Raw genomic sequence first — 15,964 nt, 5'->3', positions numbered from 1 at the left:
ATATCAATGGATCTCTTCTTTTCAAGAGTGGACAATCATATAATATTTTATATAGATATTAACTCAATCAAAATATGTTATATATTCAATATATATTAATGTGACATTTTTATTAATAATGTTAATACATAATATTGCTTAAATACGAAATTAATCACGCGATATTTGATATGAATAAAAAAAATTACTTATCAGTATTATTATTAAACTTAAAAAAATAAAAAAATTAAAATTATATTATAAAAACCGAAGTCAGTCATTTGTTAAACTAGTTAAGAAGTTATACAAAAAAAAAAAAAACATTTTATAAGTCAGATAATCTGTTCTTGTCAAGGGTGGAGCAGGTGAGATTGTTCTGTCCCATCTTCCCCCACACCTTCCTGCCCCTAAACACACAACCATGTGAGAATCATTCATTTAAAATCAAGCCTCACCAGAACAGGAATCTTGAAAATGACCCAATAAAAAAGACAAACAATTTAAAGATCAAACCATTAAATACCAAATCTTTGAAATGAATTAAGGTTAAAGTTCATGAGTTAGAGAGTATAAATTGGTTTTAATTTATAAACCTACCCAAGATCAATCAACAATCTTGTTCATCATTCTTGAACTGTCTAACCCAAGTGGTTTTTGAGGCTCTGGGAGGTTCTCCACATATATGTCATGTACCATTTTTATGTAGTCGTCGATCTTGTCTGCTGTCCAATTATCGGTGTTTATAGGAGGAAGATACTTAACAGTTATCGGTGCAGGCCTGACGTGGAGGCTACCTTTCCTCCAAGCTAGATGGGTTCCGGTTAGGACCATCGGAACTATAGGAAGACGAGATTGCAGTGCTAAATGAATGAAACCCTACATTGAAAAACCAGAAAACAGATCAAAATTGCTTCGGGTTAAGGCAAAAACAATGATAAGAAACTAGATAGTAATAGGACTGATTGGAGAATGAGATTCTCCCCTGTATTTGATCAATTTTTATGATCAGAAACAGGATCTTCCAAAGTCAGTCACTTGATTATTAGGCACAAGAAGAGAGTAAAGCAGAAATTTTAGTCATTACATATACTGTAACTCATGGTCTATCACCCAGATCAAATGATTAGTTATCATGTCAACTATACATACAGAAATGTCACAAACCATTACTTATCATGGTATTAAGGATAAGTATATACACACAAACATACAATAACTCAAGAAAAAAACCATACTTGCGGGTGTTTAATCTCGTAAAACATCAAGAAAAACTACAATACTAACAATTAGTACCTAAAACTAATGCTCGTACACTGAAGTTTAAAGAGAAGCCAAAAAATCTCAAAATCCATCCTGATACGTACTAATATACATGTTATGAATTCGAAAGAGTGCAGACAAGGTATGAACATTACCTTCTTAAAAGGGAGCAAACGCCCATTTTTCGATCTGGTACCCTCCGGGAAGATAATTAGGGACAGTTTATTCTTGAGAACAGCTTTAACTGCCTAAACATGTCTTGAAGCACAACATATTAAGAAAATGGCCAAAAGGGTCTAAGAGACAATGTGAGAAACAAAACGGTACCTCTTTCATAGATTGAATGGCAACAGAAGGATTTGATCGATCTATCCTGAGATGATTAGCCAATACATATAGCTGCCCAAATAGGGGGTACCATATAATCTGCATCAGAAGGAACTTATACATTACTGGTGCATCATAGGCTTAGTTGTTTGCACTATAAAGAGCGTATATGAATCAAAAAGCTTATTGGCATTGAATTTGATAAGTAAACAATAGATATATAAAAACTATATATATTAAGTAACCAATTATATACCTCTTTCTTTGCAATGCCGACAGTGCCGGTGGGTGTCAACCACATTATGAGAAAGATGTCAATAGGAGATGCATGATTACTGATATATATAGCCTTGGTATTTGAGTATTCTGAACCTTCAATCTTCATAGGATTCCCCAAAATCCACATCTGCAATTAAGATTCTGGGATTTAGATCATTAGCTGCATTTTGTTCGTTTTAGTTCATTATGATCAATGAGATAGACTCTTCTCGTGAATTCAAGAGAAACCAATTCTCCTAGACAAAACACAACATGAGTCGAAACTACAACCTCTTATAATACTAATCATCCAGCCAAGAGAATTCATTTCGTATCAATTTCAACTTTTGAAACAATTGAATGCAAACAAATTAAAGGAGAATTGAACCAAATGAAAGCTTACCAGCAATCTGCCAGTTACATGACCATAGATATTTCCTTGTTTAATTCTCTCATAAGGCCATGGTATAAGCACAAGCATAATCAGTGCCCATATAAATGTTGTAACCATCATTGTTAGGAAACAAGTTATGATCCTAACACAAGATACAAACCCTATCAACCATCCATCATCATCAACATACTCCTTGGCTTTACCCCTTCGCTCTGTTTCTTCTTTCTTGGTCAAAGCTTTTGGGGTTTCTTTCACGGTTGGATTTCCATTTGTATTTAAGAAGCTCTCCAATCTCCTGCTACGCAGAAACGAATAACTTCCGGTGTTCTCCATGAATCAGCGGTCAGGATTGCTGGCAGTGTTTGACTGAAGTCAGACAGAGATTACCCTGAAGAAAAACAAATCACCCAATTTAGTAGAAGGAAATAAGAAAAGAAACAAGTTGTTTGATTGCTGAGAAAGCGCAGGAAAATGAAAGAAAAGGAAGTTGAACAGGATCAATCACACATAAAAGTCACGTATATACGGACAACTCCGTATAATATATTTGGAGAAATGTAACATCACAGAACTTTCACTTCCTTCAATTAAATCGTAAGATAAAACAACACGAATTTCCTCCATTGAAAAACAAAACGTCAATCGAGCAAAACTTCAAAAATAACAAACGATTTACCACTCTTCATACTCTTATCAGAACTGGCTCAACAAAAAAAAACACATTTAATCAACCATCAAAACTATTGCCACTGTGTTTGATTGCCGAGAAACCGACAGAAAACAAAAAAGAATTCATTCGAAAGAGTAAAATAAACCACAACCTTAAGTTTTCTCTTCTGGGTTGAAACGAAAACCGACAAAAGATACGCCCACTTGGTCGAGCTAAGTCTTGAAGAATTCATTCATCGTATCCGTTATCTCTTCGCTTGTAAGCCGTAAAGTTGTCCACTTTATTTTCTTGGTAAACAAACAAAAACAACTGGTGTATCTAGTTTTCTATAATCTGCGTGTTTTTTTGATACCCACCTACCAATCTTACCAAATATGGCTTCTTTTTCCGTGTATTCCTGAAATTTTACAAGGAAAAATACCGGGGGGACAAATCACGGAATCGGAGAGAAAGCTGGAGAAAATTTGAAAATAAAGAGAGAAAGAACGAGAGAAAGAAGAAGAAGAAGAAACGTCAAACCAAAGACAGACAGAGGAGGTAAACTGTGGCGCTAAGCAGCTTGTCTCGAAGAGACGATAATGTGGAGAGTACAAAAGAATTGACATGGTTTTTAATTTAAATAAATAAAAGTATGTAAAATTAGATATGGGAATTGAAATGTGATTCATGTTTTTTGGAGGGTTTTGTTTGGTGTTTTATTATATTTGTTTGTTCCTTTTGGGTGTGTGTTTGATGAATGTGAATGGTGGGTTTTGGTAATGACAAGTGTCTTAATCCCATTGTGGGGTTGGGAAGAGTCTTTTGTTCTTTCTCTTTTTGTTTTCAATGTCAAAATGAAATTTAGAAAATCTATAGATTTTATTGGTTCTTGTAATATTATTTCATCTTTGGATAATCTTTTATATATATATATATATACACACACACATATCTAGGTGTGATCCTCACACATTAAGTCACATCATAAAAAAAAAATTGATTATTTTCATAATTAGTTTAATTATTTCCATTATTTAATAATTTAATACTTAAATCAAACTATTTTAATTATTGAGGGTATTTATTTTGACTTTTAAAAAACAATTATAAATAATGTTTACCTTATGATTTTTGTTTTAACTATGTATACATATAATGTAGTAGGTATCCCTCAAAAATGCTCACAAAAAATGGTTATGTATATAATATTTTACTTTAATTATAAACTATGATATTTTTAATATAATTATATTAATTATATATATATATATATATCAACAAATAAAAAAAAAATCACAAGCAGCATGTGTTATGACACTAGTATTATATATACATATAAACATTTATTAGTACTATATATATAATTATATATACACTTATAAGATAATTGTAGATTATAAGTTTAGCTTTAACCCAATAATATGTGAACTAAATGCATCCTTACTTACTAATTGTTCGAACAATTAATAGTTAAGATTTTAATTCATATTTACTTTTAAGATTTTTAGTTAATTATTTGATTAACAATATTAATTCTATTGACATAGTACGCTAATAAAATAAATAATTACAAATTTATGTCATTAATATTTATTATAATTTTATTTTTAACATTTTTTAATTTGTTTCGAATCATTTAATTTTATGATAAAAATAATGAAATTAATTAAATCGTGTTTGAAAACCTTAAGAAGTACCTTAAAATAATAATTTTAACCAACTAAATATTGTCATTAATTTAATTGATTAGTCAAATTATTATTTTAAACTAATTTTAAGCTTTTTCATTAAAAAAACATAAACAAATTAAGCATTTAAAATAAAAACAGGGACGACCGCTCAAAAAACAAAAACACTCCTCTGCGCGCCAAATCTTTCAATCCTCTTCACGTCTGATATGGATGCTCCATCTTTCTCTCTCGGCATTGATCTTGACGATGAATCGGAGTTTCGAACACCTACCATAAACAATCTCCCTCCCTTCACATCTCCTGATTCTTCGGGTCTGCATACAACCCGAGACGGCGAGGATCTCGGACCCCAGGTCGCTGATTCGGATCCGGAACCCGAAACTTACCCATCAAGACAGGTATTCAAACGATTAAAGAGAGGTCTAAACATCGAAAAATCTTCTACGAGCAATAGGGAATCAGAGCCGTTGAGTCGTACGAACGGCGGTGATGACGACATTGAGGAGTTCTCTTCACAGGAAGGGCTGCGTGGAGGTGAATATTGTTTAATTATTCAACTACGGATGTTTTGTGTTTTGATCTTAAAATGGGTTTTCTGAGTGTTGCCTTTTAGGGTTGCAATTGCTGTTGTCAAATTGAGTGATTAAAGATTGGCGAGTTTTGATTTTGCCTTGTAACGAAGAAACCCTAAAAAGCTGAATGGACTCGAGCATGATAAAGATGGAGTTTTATAAGTGGTTAACGTCTTAAAGAATTGCCTAACTCGTGAACATAGGGTGTAAAAAAAAATGTTTTTAACACAATTATATAGCATGCTATTGCTTTTGAAATAGAAGCTATTTCTAGATTCCAAGGTTTGTCTTTTCTCTGGGTTTTAATTGTTGTGAAAATTTGGTTGTCTGCAATGGGTTAGACTCCTAGGTGGGTATAAACCAGGTACCTAATAAGTTTGTCTGGGTCTTTTGTTGAAACGAAGTTGAGGTCTAAATGCTTGGGTCTGAGTAGCAGAGCAACTTATTAGGCAGCTAGCTGAAATCTATTAGGCAAACTCACTTTGGAGAAGCTCTTAGAGACCTACGGCTTGAGCTTAGTGCTAAATCATGAGAGTGTCATTGGTTGTATATTTTTGTTATTACAACTGGTTTTTGCTGTCCGCACTTAGTTTCAGTATTAATGTTTGGAACAAGTGAGTAGTGTAATTTATTCACCCTTCAAATGAATTGATTTGTAAATGGATTTTTATGTTTGGAACGTTTTGTGGAATATTTTGTGGAATTCAATGCATCCTTTGTAGTGCATTTTTTGTCTAGTACCATTTTTATTGTTTGTTTATAGTTCAAAAGAGCTGTTTACGGTTTATTGTTTTCTTTTACACCACATAATTTATTTACACATTTCATTAGATTTAATAGAATTGAAATGAATTATTTGATTTCCTGTTAAAATTCGGTTTACCTTGAACTTCCATGTTTACAAGATCTATGAATGAATTCCACACAAATTTTTGTGGAATTGACTTGTTCCATACAAATCCCAAGTCAAATGCTTTTTGGAGATATTATTGTTTACCTTACGATTTTTATTATCACTTCTGCATCATTACTGGAGGGAAATTGTGTTGGTGGTAATCCTATCCGTTATTAGACCACAGCATATTATCTGTAAAAAAGCGTCTATTTGGTCGGAGTTTGTTTTATTATATTCCCAACAATTGCAGCTGCTTACTGAAATATGAATAGACATATTTTCTGGTTTCTGGTTGATAGACATAGAACAGAATACAACCGTCGTTTCATTTTACTTTGAGGTTCATTTATGATGGTTAAATTAAGGTGGATTGAAGAATGAACTTAACTAAACTCAAGTTACTGATTGGGTCATATTCATTGCTTCATTTATGTACACTGTCAAGTATATACCTAGATTGATGTTTAATTTTCTCTGCTGTCAGCCAATGCTCCTACATCAACACAATACAATTCTGTATGTGGTAGTTCAAAGGTATCATTACATGGACATGGAGTTTTAACCAGTCAATCGACAAGCCAGTGGAATGTGAGGAAAAGGGCGCAGCCTTTGGATGCTCCGGTTTCTGACGGGCTCGGGACTATCCACTCCAGATCAATTTTCCCAAAGTTGACTGTAAGTCCTCTTCGAAGGTTCCAGTTACTTGATTCTGATTCTGATGATCCTTCTGTTAGTGAAGATGCATGCAGAGGTGCTGATAGAAATGATCTATCATCAAATGGCCAAGAACCTAGTACGAATAGCAAAAAGAAAAAAGAATCAGTTGGTATGCCTCGGATTGATGATTTATGGAAAAATTTCCGCCCAAACAGTTATCATATCTCAACACCTGCTCTGGATGATGTTTGTGAAGAATACTTCCATTCTGTGAAGAATAATGATGTAACTCAAGAAAACCCGAGTAAGAGAAGTTCAATAGAAGATAAAAGTTTCCATCAAAGTACCAATACCTCGCAGAACTATGAGCAGTGCTGGGATTTTGCTGAACCTCTTCCTTCAGCACACAAATACTTTTTCCACAATGATCCAAGGATCCAAAGATTAGTCCGTAGACGTCTGCCCAACTTCTTCCCACTTGGCACTGTTAACAAAGGGGAGCAAGCTAGTGCATCAGTTATTGATTACGTGTAAGAGATATACCTTCCTTCTGGTGTTTGTCATGTAGATCGTATATCTCTTACATATTGCATCGTATGTACTCATTGCCATCCCAGGAGTCAATTTAGCAATAAAGAAGCTTCTAAACGAGGAGGAACTCAAAAGATTATTGGCAAGCAAAGTTCAGGGAGGAAAAACAAATCAAAACAATTGCAGACTGAAGAAAATTTGCCTTCTGAAGGTTGGGTGGACCCCAAAAAAAATACGGCCATTCCAAAAGATGCTGGCAGAAGGCGAGTTCAAGCCCAAGGTCAATCTGCTGGTAGTTGGTATACATCCCCAGAGGGTAGGAAGGTATGTTTTGGAAAACTATAATCTATATAACTTGAATTCTCTTATTTCCTTGAATTCTCATACAATTTCCATATTAGACTTTTATAGCCTATAGATGAGACTTTCAGGAACTTCACTAGGTAATATTAGCAACAATTTTACTTTTGGTTTAAGCTTCTTTTAGTATAATTCAATTCTTAAACTTAATTTATTTAATATTTAGAAAATAATCATAATTTACATGATTGATGCATATTGAATTAGTTTTACTTACATATTTAGTTTCAGAATGATAGACTTATATTCTCACTTGACAAAAAAGTAATAACTTGAATTGGGAATGGAATTGATGAAATTAGAACAATATTTTCGTTTAAATTTTTATTTTTATTTATATTGTATTCCCATCTATATTCCATATTATACACAACTTAAGCTCAATGAAAATTTTTGAAAACCTGGTAATGGTTGATTTCAAATTTGTCAGTCTAAGTCAATCTTGGGTTTCCATTGTGTTTTCATAAGGAATGACATCATGCATTCCATTTGTTAAAATTCGCTTAAACGAGGTTCAAATTCGGATGTTCAGTAGTTCTTTTCCACCCAGCCCTTACCCAGGGACTATTGTTCGTGTTGGGGTTGGGGTGATATATCCCATTTATTTTTGAAAAATAATTTTGACCTTATAATTTTTGTAGTTATGGCTCTACTAGTAGTAATAAATACTAAATTTAATTTCATTGATCATAGTAGACAACCGTTTTGACCCGGAAAATTTTGAATTTTTTAATCATTATTTTTGTTTGCTTTTGCTGATCCCAGCTATAAATTCTAACTCCACCTCCTATCGCTCCCCTAAACCTCTTTGGAAAGAAGAAAAAAGTAAAAGGAAAAAGGAACAAAGCAAAAGCCATAGTGAGCCCTATCACTTGTGAGGAGTTCAGCTAAGGGGGAGGGGGTTTTTTTTGAAAAACAAACTATTTCCTCATTTGTCTCCTTGCCAATTTCACCTCCACTCAACATCTTGTGTTTAATATGTGCGCAGGTTTATGTCACCAAAAATGGGCAGGAGTTAACAGGTCAAATAGCATATAGACAATACAAGAAGGTGAGATATAAACATATTACCTGATGTTTCTGGTTTGTTCTTTTTCTGACTTATATATATATATATATCATTTGTTAACAGGACAGTGGAGGAAAGTTTGGAAAGTCAAAAAAGAAAAAGAATACAAAGAAGTGAAATGGGTGAAGTCTGACGATCTTCATTATGTTTGTTCCATTCTTCTAGTTGGTGATCCAATTTTCCTTCTATTTGTTTGTTTTACAAGCTTTTCAACCATTCATCTAAAATTACCAGGTAATTTACTTTGGTTTAGTAGCTTCTTATGAAAACTTAAATGGTGAAAATTTGCGGATGAGGGGATCTAGTGCTGCATTTTTCTTGTATCATGAACAAGTAAAAGCAAATTCCGAATCAGATTTTTTTTTGGCTTATCAAATTTTAAAATAGATGTTAATGTTTCTGGCAGAAAAGGTGGTGGCGGTTACATTTTTAAGATATGCTGACTGGGTCAGGCTGGGGTGAAGTTGCTAACCCACTAGGCTGTGTTTAACTTGATCTGTCACAGCCAAGCCCGAGCCTGGCATGACTAAACTTGAGTTTGGCACTATTAAAATGTGAATGAGTCTTCATCATCAACCTTTGCTGATTCCTCTTTCTCTTTCTCTTCAGCTTTCCCATTGCTTCCGTCTTGGTTGAAAATCACAATAATTTTTGAGGATGACAAGCAAGTGCTGGACCCAGATGCCACTAGAAGCAAGGTGTATTTTTTTGTCATGTCTTTTAGGTCCAAACTACTGTCTTTTAAAACATTCTTTGTACTCTTTTCCATCCCAATTCTCTCTCGTTACCAAGAAGAATGGGTAGCCATAGAACAACTATTTCATGATTAAGCACATGATGCTCACATATTTTTGATCAAATGAGAATATTATAGTATTAGTATCTCAAAGTTTGATTTATTAATATATGCCTGATACAATCAAAAAGTCCCAAAGAAAACAAAAACCAAATCCTAAATATTAATAAGTAAACGACAAATAGTTGTGCACATGGATCAGAACACAAAACGGTTCCAAGCAGTTCCAAGTAGTTCTTTTATTTTTTTTTTGTATTATTTCTATTTTATGTTCCTTGAATAGTAGAAAAACAGTTATTCTTAATTTCTATTTAAGCATGTTTTGTAATAGAAGAAGACATGTTAAAATTATTGAATCAAATTAAGGTCTTATTCTCACTTTAAGAGAAAATTATTTCTTTAATATATGTTTTGACTAGGACCATAACAATTGGTAACAAAGCAGTCCCTATGGCTACTAACAAAGAGAGAATCGAGAATTTTAGAAGCTAGTGTAGGAGGTCTTCAAGATAGCTTCAGTCGGATGGAGGCCAGAATGGCCGACAAGCTCCATTTGATTGAGGATATTCTTCGTCAAATGACTGACTCGTTGGCCATGAGCAAAGAAGGGTCGAGCAGTCATCTGACAGGTCGTCTTGACCCGATTCGGCCACACAACAAAGGCGACATTAAAAGGCCTGATGAATCTCGACCGCTGTTGGAGTCCCGACTAACTAAGCTTGATTTTCTCACATATGTAGTTGCAGATCCTACAGAATAACTCAATTGAGTGGAGCAATTTTTCGAGTTCCAGAATATTGCAGAGGAACTCAAAGTATCGCTAGCAGCGTTCCACTTGGAAGGAGAGGCCAACAAGTGGTGACAGTGGTTGCGGTGAATGCTGAAGGAAGAAGGAAGGGTGATCGATTGGGTCGGGTTTGTTGATGAAATGTGGGCTCGGTTTGGACCTATTGAGTGTGAAGATTTTGATGACGCCCTATCTAGGATCCGACAAGTTGGCCCACTCCGCGAGTATCAGAAAGAATTTGAAAGATTGGGTAATCAGGTCTGCGGGTAGACTCAAAAGGCTCTCGTTGGCACTTTCATGGGTGGGCTTAAGCCTGACATCTCGGAAGATATAAGAATGTTCAGATCCAACACCTTAAAAGAGGCCATTAGTCTGGCCCGAATGAGGGAATAGTAGCTAGACCGGCAACACCGGTCCACTCGGCTTGGGCACTATTCAATCGAACCGGTCCTGCAAATCCTAACCACTTCATCTCCTCCAAACGTTGCTTCCCTGATCGCTACTAGAAAACGTATTTCGTGGGAAGAAATAGAGAAGCAGCACGTATAAAGTTTATGTTTCAATTGTAGCGGATGGTTTGTGCCTGACCATTGTTGCCATAAGCCTCAATTAATGTTGTTAGAGGGCGGAGTGGAGGAAGTTGACCATGGGGAAAAAGATGAACCTGAGATTTCCTTACATGCTTTAACTGGATGGCCAACGGCCCAGAACATGCGTCTGACTACAACCATTGGACATTTTGAAGTCATGGTTCTCATTGATAGCGACTCTACCCATTACTTTGTCAGTGAACGAGTTGCCAATCTTCTGTGATTACTGGTGGTGCCAACAGATCATTTTCTGGTCAGAGTAGCAAACGACACTCCGATGAAGCACAACGGACGGTTCGAAAATGTGTCCTTCGGTCTGCAAGGTATTCATTTTCACCTTACATTGTATGCTTTACTGTTGATTGACCTTGACCTTGTGTTAGAAGTGCAATGATTATCAAAATTGCGGTCTATTGTGTGATTAGAAGAAGATGATCGTAAAATTCCAGTGGCAGGGTCGGTAATGACAACTTTGTGGAGTTGGTTCTCCCACATTACAGTGGATCCCTTTCAAAACCATTGGTTGGGATGTCAGCAGAGGCATTCACTTTTGGCCATCTGCATGACCAAGGACAAAGAACCTGACCAGACTCTTGTACAGGCGGCATTGCAGAAAATTTTGAATGACTTTGTTGATATTTTTTAAGAACTAGAAGGCCTACTGCCAATCAGAAAAATTGATCATTATATCAACCTTTGTGAAAGTATCAAACCAGTCAATGTACGGCCTTACCGGTATGTACTCTTTCAAAAAATAGAAATTGAGAAGCATGTCAATAAAATGCTTGATTCTGGATTGATTAGACCAAGTAACAGCCCTTTTTCATCACCAGTCTTGTTAGTAAGGAAAAAAGACGGCACTTGATAGTTTTGTACATATTACTGAACTCTCAATTTAAATGCAGTTAAGGATCGATTTCCAATTCCCACTGTTGAAGATATGTTGAATGAACTACATGGAGTCCAATATTTTACCAAGTTCGATTTGATATTACCAAGTTAGAGTGCATTCACAAAATATTCACAAAATAACTTTCAGAACACATAATGAACACTATGAGTATTTAGTCATGCCATTTGGACTTTGTAAATCACCATCAACCTTTCAGGCCATCATGAACAGCATATTCCAACCCTACTTACTTAAGTTTGTGTTAGTTTTCTTTGATGATGACATTTTAATTCACAGTACTAACTTTGCTTTGCATCTTGATCATGTATGACATGCTTTGGAGATACTTAGATAACATCAGTTCTTTGTTAAAAAGAAAAAAATGTGTATTTGAGCAACATGAATTGTAGCACTTAGGCCACATCATTACTCCACAAGGTGTGAAAGTAGGCCAGAATAAAATTCAAGCAATGGTTGCCTGGCCATGTCCCATCAATATCACTGAATTACAAGGGTTCCTTGGACTAACGGGCTATTATAGGAAATTTGTCCGAAATTATAGAATTTTGGCTTGTTCCCTTATTAATTTATTGAAGAATGGTCAGTTTAAATGGTCAGAAAAAGTTGAAAATGCTTTCGAACAGTTCAAACTAGTTTTGTCGTCTGCACCAACATTGACTTTACCTAACTTCACCATTTCATTTATCATTGAAACTGATGTTTCAGGTGAAGGAATTGGAGCAGTTCTCTCTTAAAATGGCTAGCCTATTGCATATATGAGTCGAACACTTGGGTTCTCTAAGCAAGCTTGGTCTACATATGCCAAAGAAATGTTTGCTATCATTGTAGCAGTTAAGTAGTGGCGACCTTATTTGTTAGGACACAAGTTCTACATACAGACTGATCAACGCAACATGAAGTATTTACTTGAACAAAAAATCTCTACACCAGAATAATAGAAATGGGTTTCAAAGTTGTTTGGATATGATTATAAAATTCACTACAAGCCTCGTACAAAAAATTCTGTTGCAGATGCACTTTCACGAAAATAGGGTAGTTCAACTCTAGATGCTTTATGGATTTCGCAGACTTCCCTATGAGACAATATTCGCGGTGTTATTATCATGCATCCATATTTGCTACAAGTTGACAAGCTTGCTACAGAAAATTCGGGTAATCCTTATAGTATGAAAGAAGGACTCATCTATTTCAAGAACTGAGTTGTTATACCTCTTTAATCGGACATCATGCAACTATTAAGTGAATTTCATAATTCACCTAGTGGGGACATTCAGGGGTTCAACCCACTTTCTAGAGACTTTGCCAACAGTTCTATTGGCCATCCATGTATTAATCCAATAGAGACTCTATAGTTGCTTGTGAAATTTTGTCAAAAGGCCAAGTTGGATACACTATCTCCTGTAGAACTTTTACAAAAATTACTCGTTCCTAATCATATTTTGGGGGAGGTAGCTATGGATTTCATCGAAGAGCTACCTCTGTCACATGGCAAAAAGTATAATTTTGGTGGTGGTGGACTGCCTTAGTAAAGCCCCTCACTTTGTTGCACTTGACTATTCTTATACTATCAAGATAGTTGCTGAAAAATTTGTAGACACCATTGTCAAATTACATGGCATGCCTTGTTTAATAGTCAACGATTGTGATCCCATTTTTGGCAAGAATTTTTCAAGCTCTCCGGCACTCAACTCAACATTATCATTCGCAAACTGATAGACAGTCAGAAGTTCACAATAGGAGTCTTGAACAATATCTCTAGTGCCCATGCCATCAGATACCTCGTACCTGAACCACTCTACTACCCTGGGTGGAATATTGGTACAATACTTCATTCCATTCATCCATCAAGATGATCCATTTTCAAGAAGTTTATGGTCATCCACCACCTACTATCCCTCACTATCAGACAAACACTACCCTAGTAAATGAGGTTGATATATAGTTAACTGACAGAGATGCGCTATTGAAGCAACTCCAAACTAACTTACAGATGGCTATCAACCGTATGCAACAACTGTCCAACTAAACGACGTGACATTGAATTTCAAGAGGGTAATTACGTGTTTCTTAAACTACAACCATATTGCCAGCACACTGTATTTAAGCGGACATCCCAAAAATTAGCATGCAGTTTCTTTGGTCCCTATTAGATTATTCAACGCATTGGACCCCTGGCCTACAAGTTACAAATTCTTGCATCATCTCATCCAACCTATTTTTCATGTCTCTATGCTTTGAAGAAAAATTGGCTATGTCACCACTCCAACAACAGACTTGCCTCCTACTAGTGTTGATGGTGACATCCTCCTACATCCTGAATACATCATCGAGACATGGTGGATTAAAAGCGGCTCTAGATTTACAGAAGAAAGCTTGGTTAAATGGCGTCACTTACCCATTGAAGATGTTACATGGGAAACAACTGCGCTCCTCTGAGAACAATTTCCTAATATGAACCTTGAGGACAAGGTTTCTTCTAAATGGGGGAGTAATGATACAATCAGAAAGTCCCAAGAAAACAAAAACCAAATCCTAAGTATCAATAAGTAACTGACAAACAGTTATGCACATGGATCAGAACACAAACAGTTCCAAGCAGTTTTAAGTAGTTTCAAGTAGTTATTTCATTTCCTTGGTATTATTTCTATTCCATGTTCCTTGAATTTCTATTTAAGTATGCTTTGTAATAGAAGAAGACATGTTGAAATTATTGAATCAAATCAAGGTCTTTTTCTCACCTTAAGAGGAAATTATTTCTTTAATATATGTTCTTGGACCACAACAATGCCTAACTTCAAAAAGTGAAGACATTGCAAGACTTATTAGTCTCTACTGGCAGTCTCTTCAAAATTATGGAAGGGAATGTTATCATGGGACTTAAGATCTTATTTATTTAGATTTAATCTAGTAAAAGTAAGACACATTATACCATCTGCTGAGTAAATTCAATTAGATTAAGAGTGATGAGTTAAATAGAATAGAAAGATATTTTTTCAAGTTTGAATTTGTTTATTTGGAATATGAGTTTTTCTGCTTCATTTTTATTTACTCTCCCCCCACCCGGTCAAAATCAGACTTGAGACTTTCCAACTATTAACGAATAATCCTAATGCGGGTGGATTTGGTTAGGGGGATGAGCAAGAAGAACGTATGACAGATAAAAAATTGAAGGTAAATTATCAAATTACTTTACAAAGTTTAGCATTTGTTATTGTTTGATCGATAATATCTTTTTTATTATGATTTAATTGCTGACTTTTTTTTTTTTATTTATTTCAAACATTTAATTTGCTTGTTTGGTTTATTCTCTATATACCTAATGCATGTAAATTAGTTTTGATCATAATTTTATAGATTTAAACATCCCATAGAAAAATATCAAAATTTCAATTTAAAAATTTAAAGTACTAATTCTTTCACTTCTATTCTCTAATTTTCTCTTTTATTATTTTTTATTAAAAGTTTGGTTTCTAAAGATGAAGAGCATTAGTGAAGATGGAGTATTAGTTATATATATATTTTTTAGATCTTAATTTTTAAAAATTTGAACATTTTACCATACCCTAAAATGATGTTGAGACTTCAAGTACTTCATGGCCATGTTCTTGAGGGTGAGTAGACATAATACAATAGTACCAAGTTAGCCTTTAATAACTCAGGTTCCAAGTTAATCATCAAAGAGAAGAATGATAGTGCATATGCATAAATTTAATGGATTCGATTTGCATTTTGACGAGGAGACGTTAAGAGAAATAATCAAATTTACTATTGCTTAATTTAATATTTAATATATTTATTCATTTTTAAAAAATTGTAAAATATGAATTAGTATGACATTTCTATAAATTGTTATCGTTTAAAAATTATTTATGTTATGTTATAATTGTATAAGAAATGAATTTAGCATTGAAATAAGTTTGAGATACTTTTTTCTTTCACAACAATTTCTTAAATTCTTAGTATTTAAAATCAAAGATAAATAAATGATAACAAATAAAGTAACAAAAAATAATTAAATTAATAATAAAATAATAATTACCAACAATTAAAATAAAAAAAAATATAGAAAAATACTCAAATTTAGTGATGTACTTCCAAATAAGGTACTATAAATTTCCTCCTATTTACAGTTGTTATACCTATAAATTTTAATTTTTTTTTTGGTATGTTAGTACCATAATATTATGTTTTGAAATAAATAAATATATTTTTTTGTGCGAAATTATTTAGAAATAT

General features: G+C 34.2%; 2 protein-coding genes across 6 annotated transcripts; one reads left to right on the top strand and one right to left on the bottom strand.

The window, feature by feature from the left end:
- Positions 1-368: 368 nt before the first annotated feature.
- LOC110810935 (1-acyl-sn-glycerol-3-phosphate acyltransferase-like) lies at positions 369-3,547 on the bottom strand. 2 transcript variants are annotated; one of them, XM_022037254.2, is made up of 7 exons: positions 3,040-3,483; positions 2,228-2,606; positions 1,823-1,972; positions 1,567-1,665; positions 1,395-1,487; positions 577-855; positions 369-386 (listed from the first exon to the last, which is right to left on the bottom strand). In XM_022037254.2, exons 2-6 carry the CDS (start codon positions 2,549-2,551, stop codon positions 583-585), a joined length of 939 nt encoding a protein of 312 aa, XP_021892946.1. In that variant the 5' UTR covers positions 2,552-2,606; positions 3,040-3,483; the 3' UTR covers positions 369-386; positions 577-582. The 2 variants fall into 2 exon arrangements, with proteins under 2 accessions (XP_021892946.1, XP_021892947.1); XM_022037255.2 differs by lacking the exon at positions 369-386 and having other exon boundaries at positions 495-855; positions 3,040-3,285; positions 3,408-3,547.
- A 1,151-nt stretch (positions 3,548-4,698) lies between these two features.
- LOC110810974 (Rho GTPase-activating protein) lies at positions 4,699-9,524 on the top strand. 4 transcript variants are annotated; one of them, XM_022037307.2, is made up of 6 exons: positions 4,699-5,092; positions 6,510-7,212; positions 7,300-7,537; positions 8,562-8,624; positions 8,706-8,764; positions 9,252-9,524. In XM_022037307.2, exons 1-5 carry the CDS (start codon positions 4,765-4,767, stop codon positions 8,757-8,759), a joined length of 1,386 nt encoding a protein of 461 aa, XP_021892999.1. In that variant the 5' UTR covers positions 4,699-4,764; the 3' UTR covers positions 8,760-8,764; positions 9,252-9,524. The 4 variants fall into 4 exon arrangements, 2 of the variants coding, with proteins under 2 accessions (XP_021892999.1, XP_021892998.1); XR_002539058.2 differs by having other exon boundaries at positions 4,700-5,092; positions 8,706-8,876; XR_015818641.1 differs by having other exon boundaries at positions 4,700-5,092; positions 8,706-8,876; positions 9,049-9,524.
- Positions 9,525-15,964: the final 6,440 nt, after the last annotated feature.

The sequence above is a fragment of the Carica papaya genome, chromosome 4 (assembly GCF_054855325.1).
Source record: "Carica papaya isolate Zhongbai chromosome 4, ASM5485532v1, whole genome shotgun sequence".
Classification (NCBI taxonomy): Eukaryota; Viridiplantae; Streptophyta; class Magnoliopsida; order Brassicales; family Caricaceae; genus Carica; species Carica papaya.
Note: the sequence above shows the minus strand (reverse complement) of the source record. Positions and strands in the feature narration are given on the sequence as shown.

Bases quoted from the DNA above. Each gene is read 5' to 3' on its own strand.
- LOC110810935 (XM_022037255.2), bottom strand. From the start codon at position 2,551: ATGGAGAACACCGGAAGTTATTCGTTTCTGCGTAGCAGGAGATTGGAG. The intron at 1,666-1,822 runs GTATATAATTGG...CTTCTGATGCAG, and splicing joins TCGGCATTGCAAAGAAAGAG to ATTATATGGTACCCCCTATT. The intron at 1,488-1,566 runs GTACCGTTTTGT...AGACATGTTTAG, and splicing joins CCATTCAATCTATGAAAGAG to GCAGTTAAAGCTGTTCTCAA.
- LOC110810974 (XM_022037307.2), top strand. From the start codon at position 4,765: ATGGATGCTCCATCTTTCTCTCTCGGCATTGATCTTGACGATGAATCG. The intron at 7,213-7,299 runs GTAAGAGATATA...TTGCCATCCCAG, and splicing joins GCATCAGTTATTGATTACGT to GAGTCAATTTAGCAATAAAG. The intron at 8,625-8,705 runs GTGAGATATAAA...ATTTGTTAACAG, and splicing joins CATATAGACAATACAAGAAG to GACAGTGGAGGAAAGTTTGG.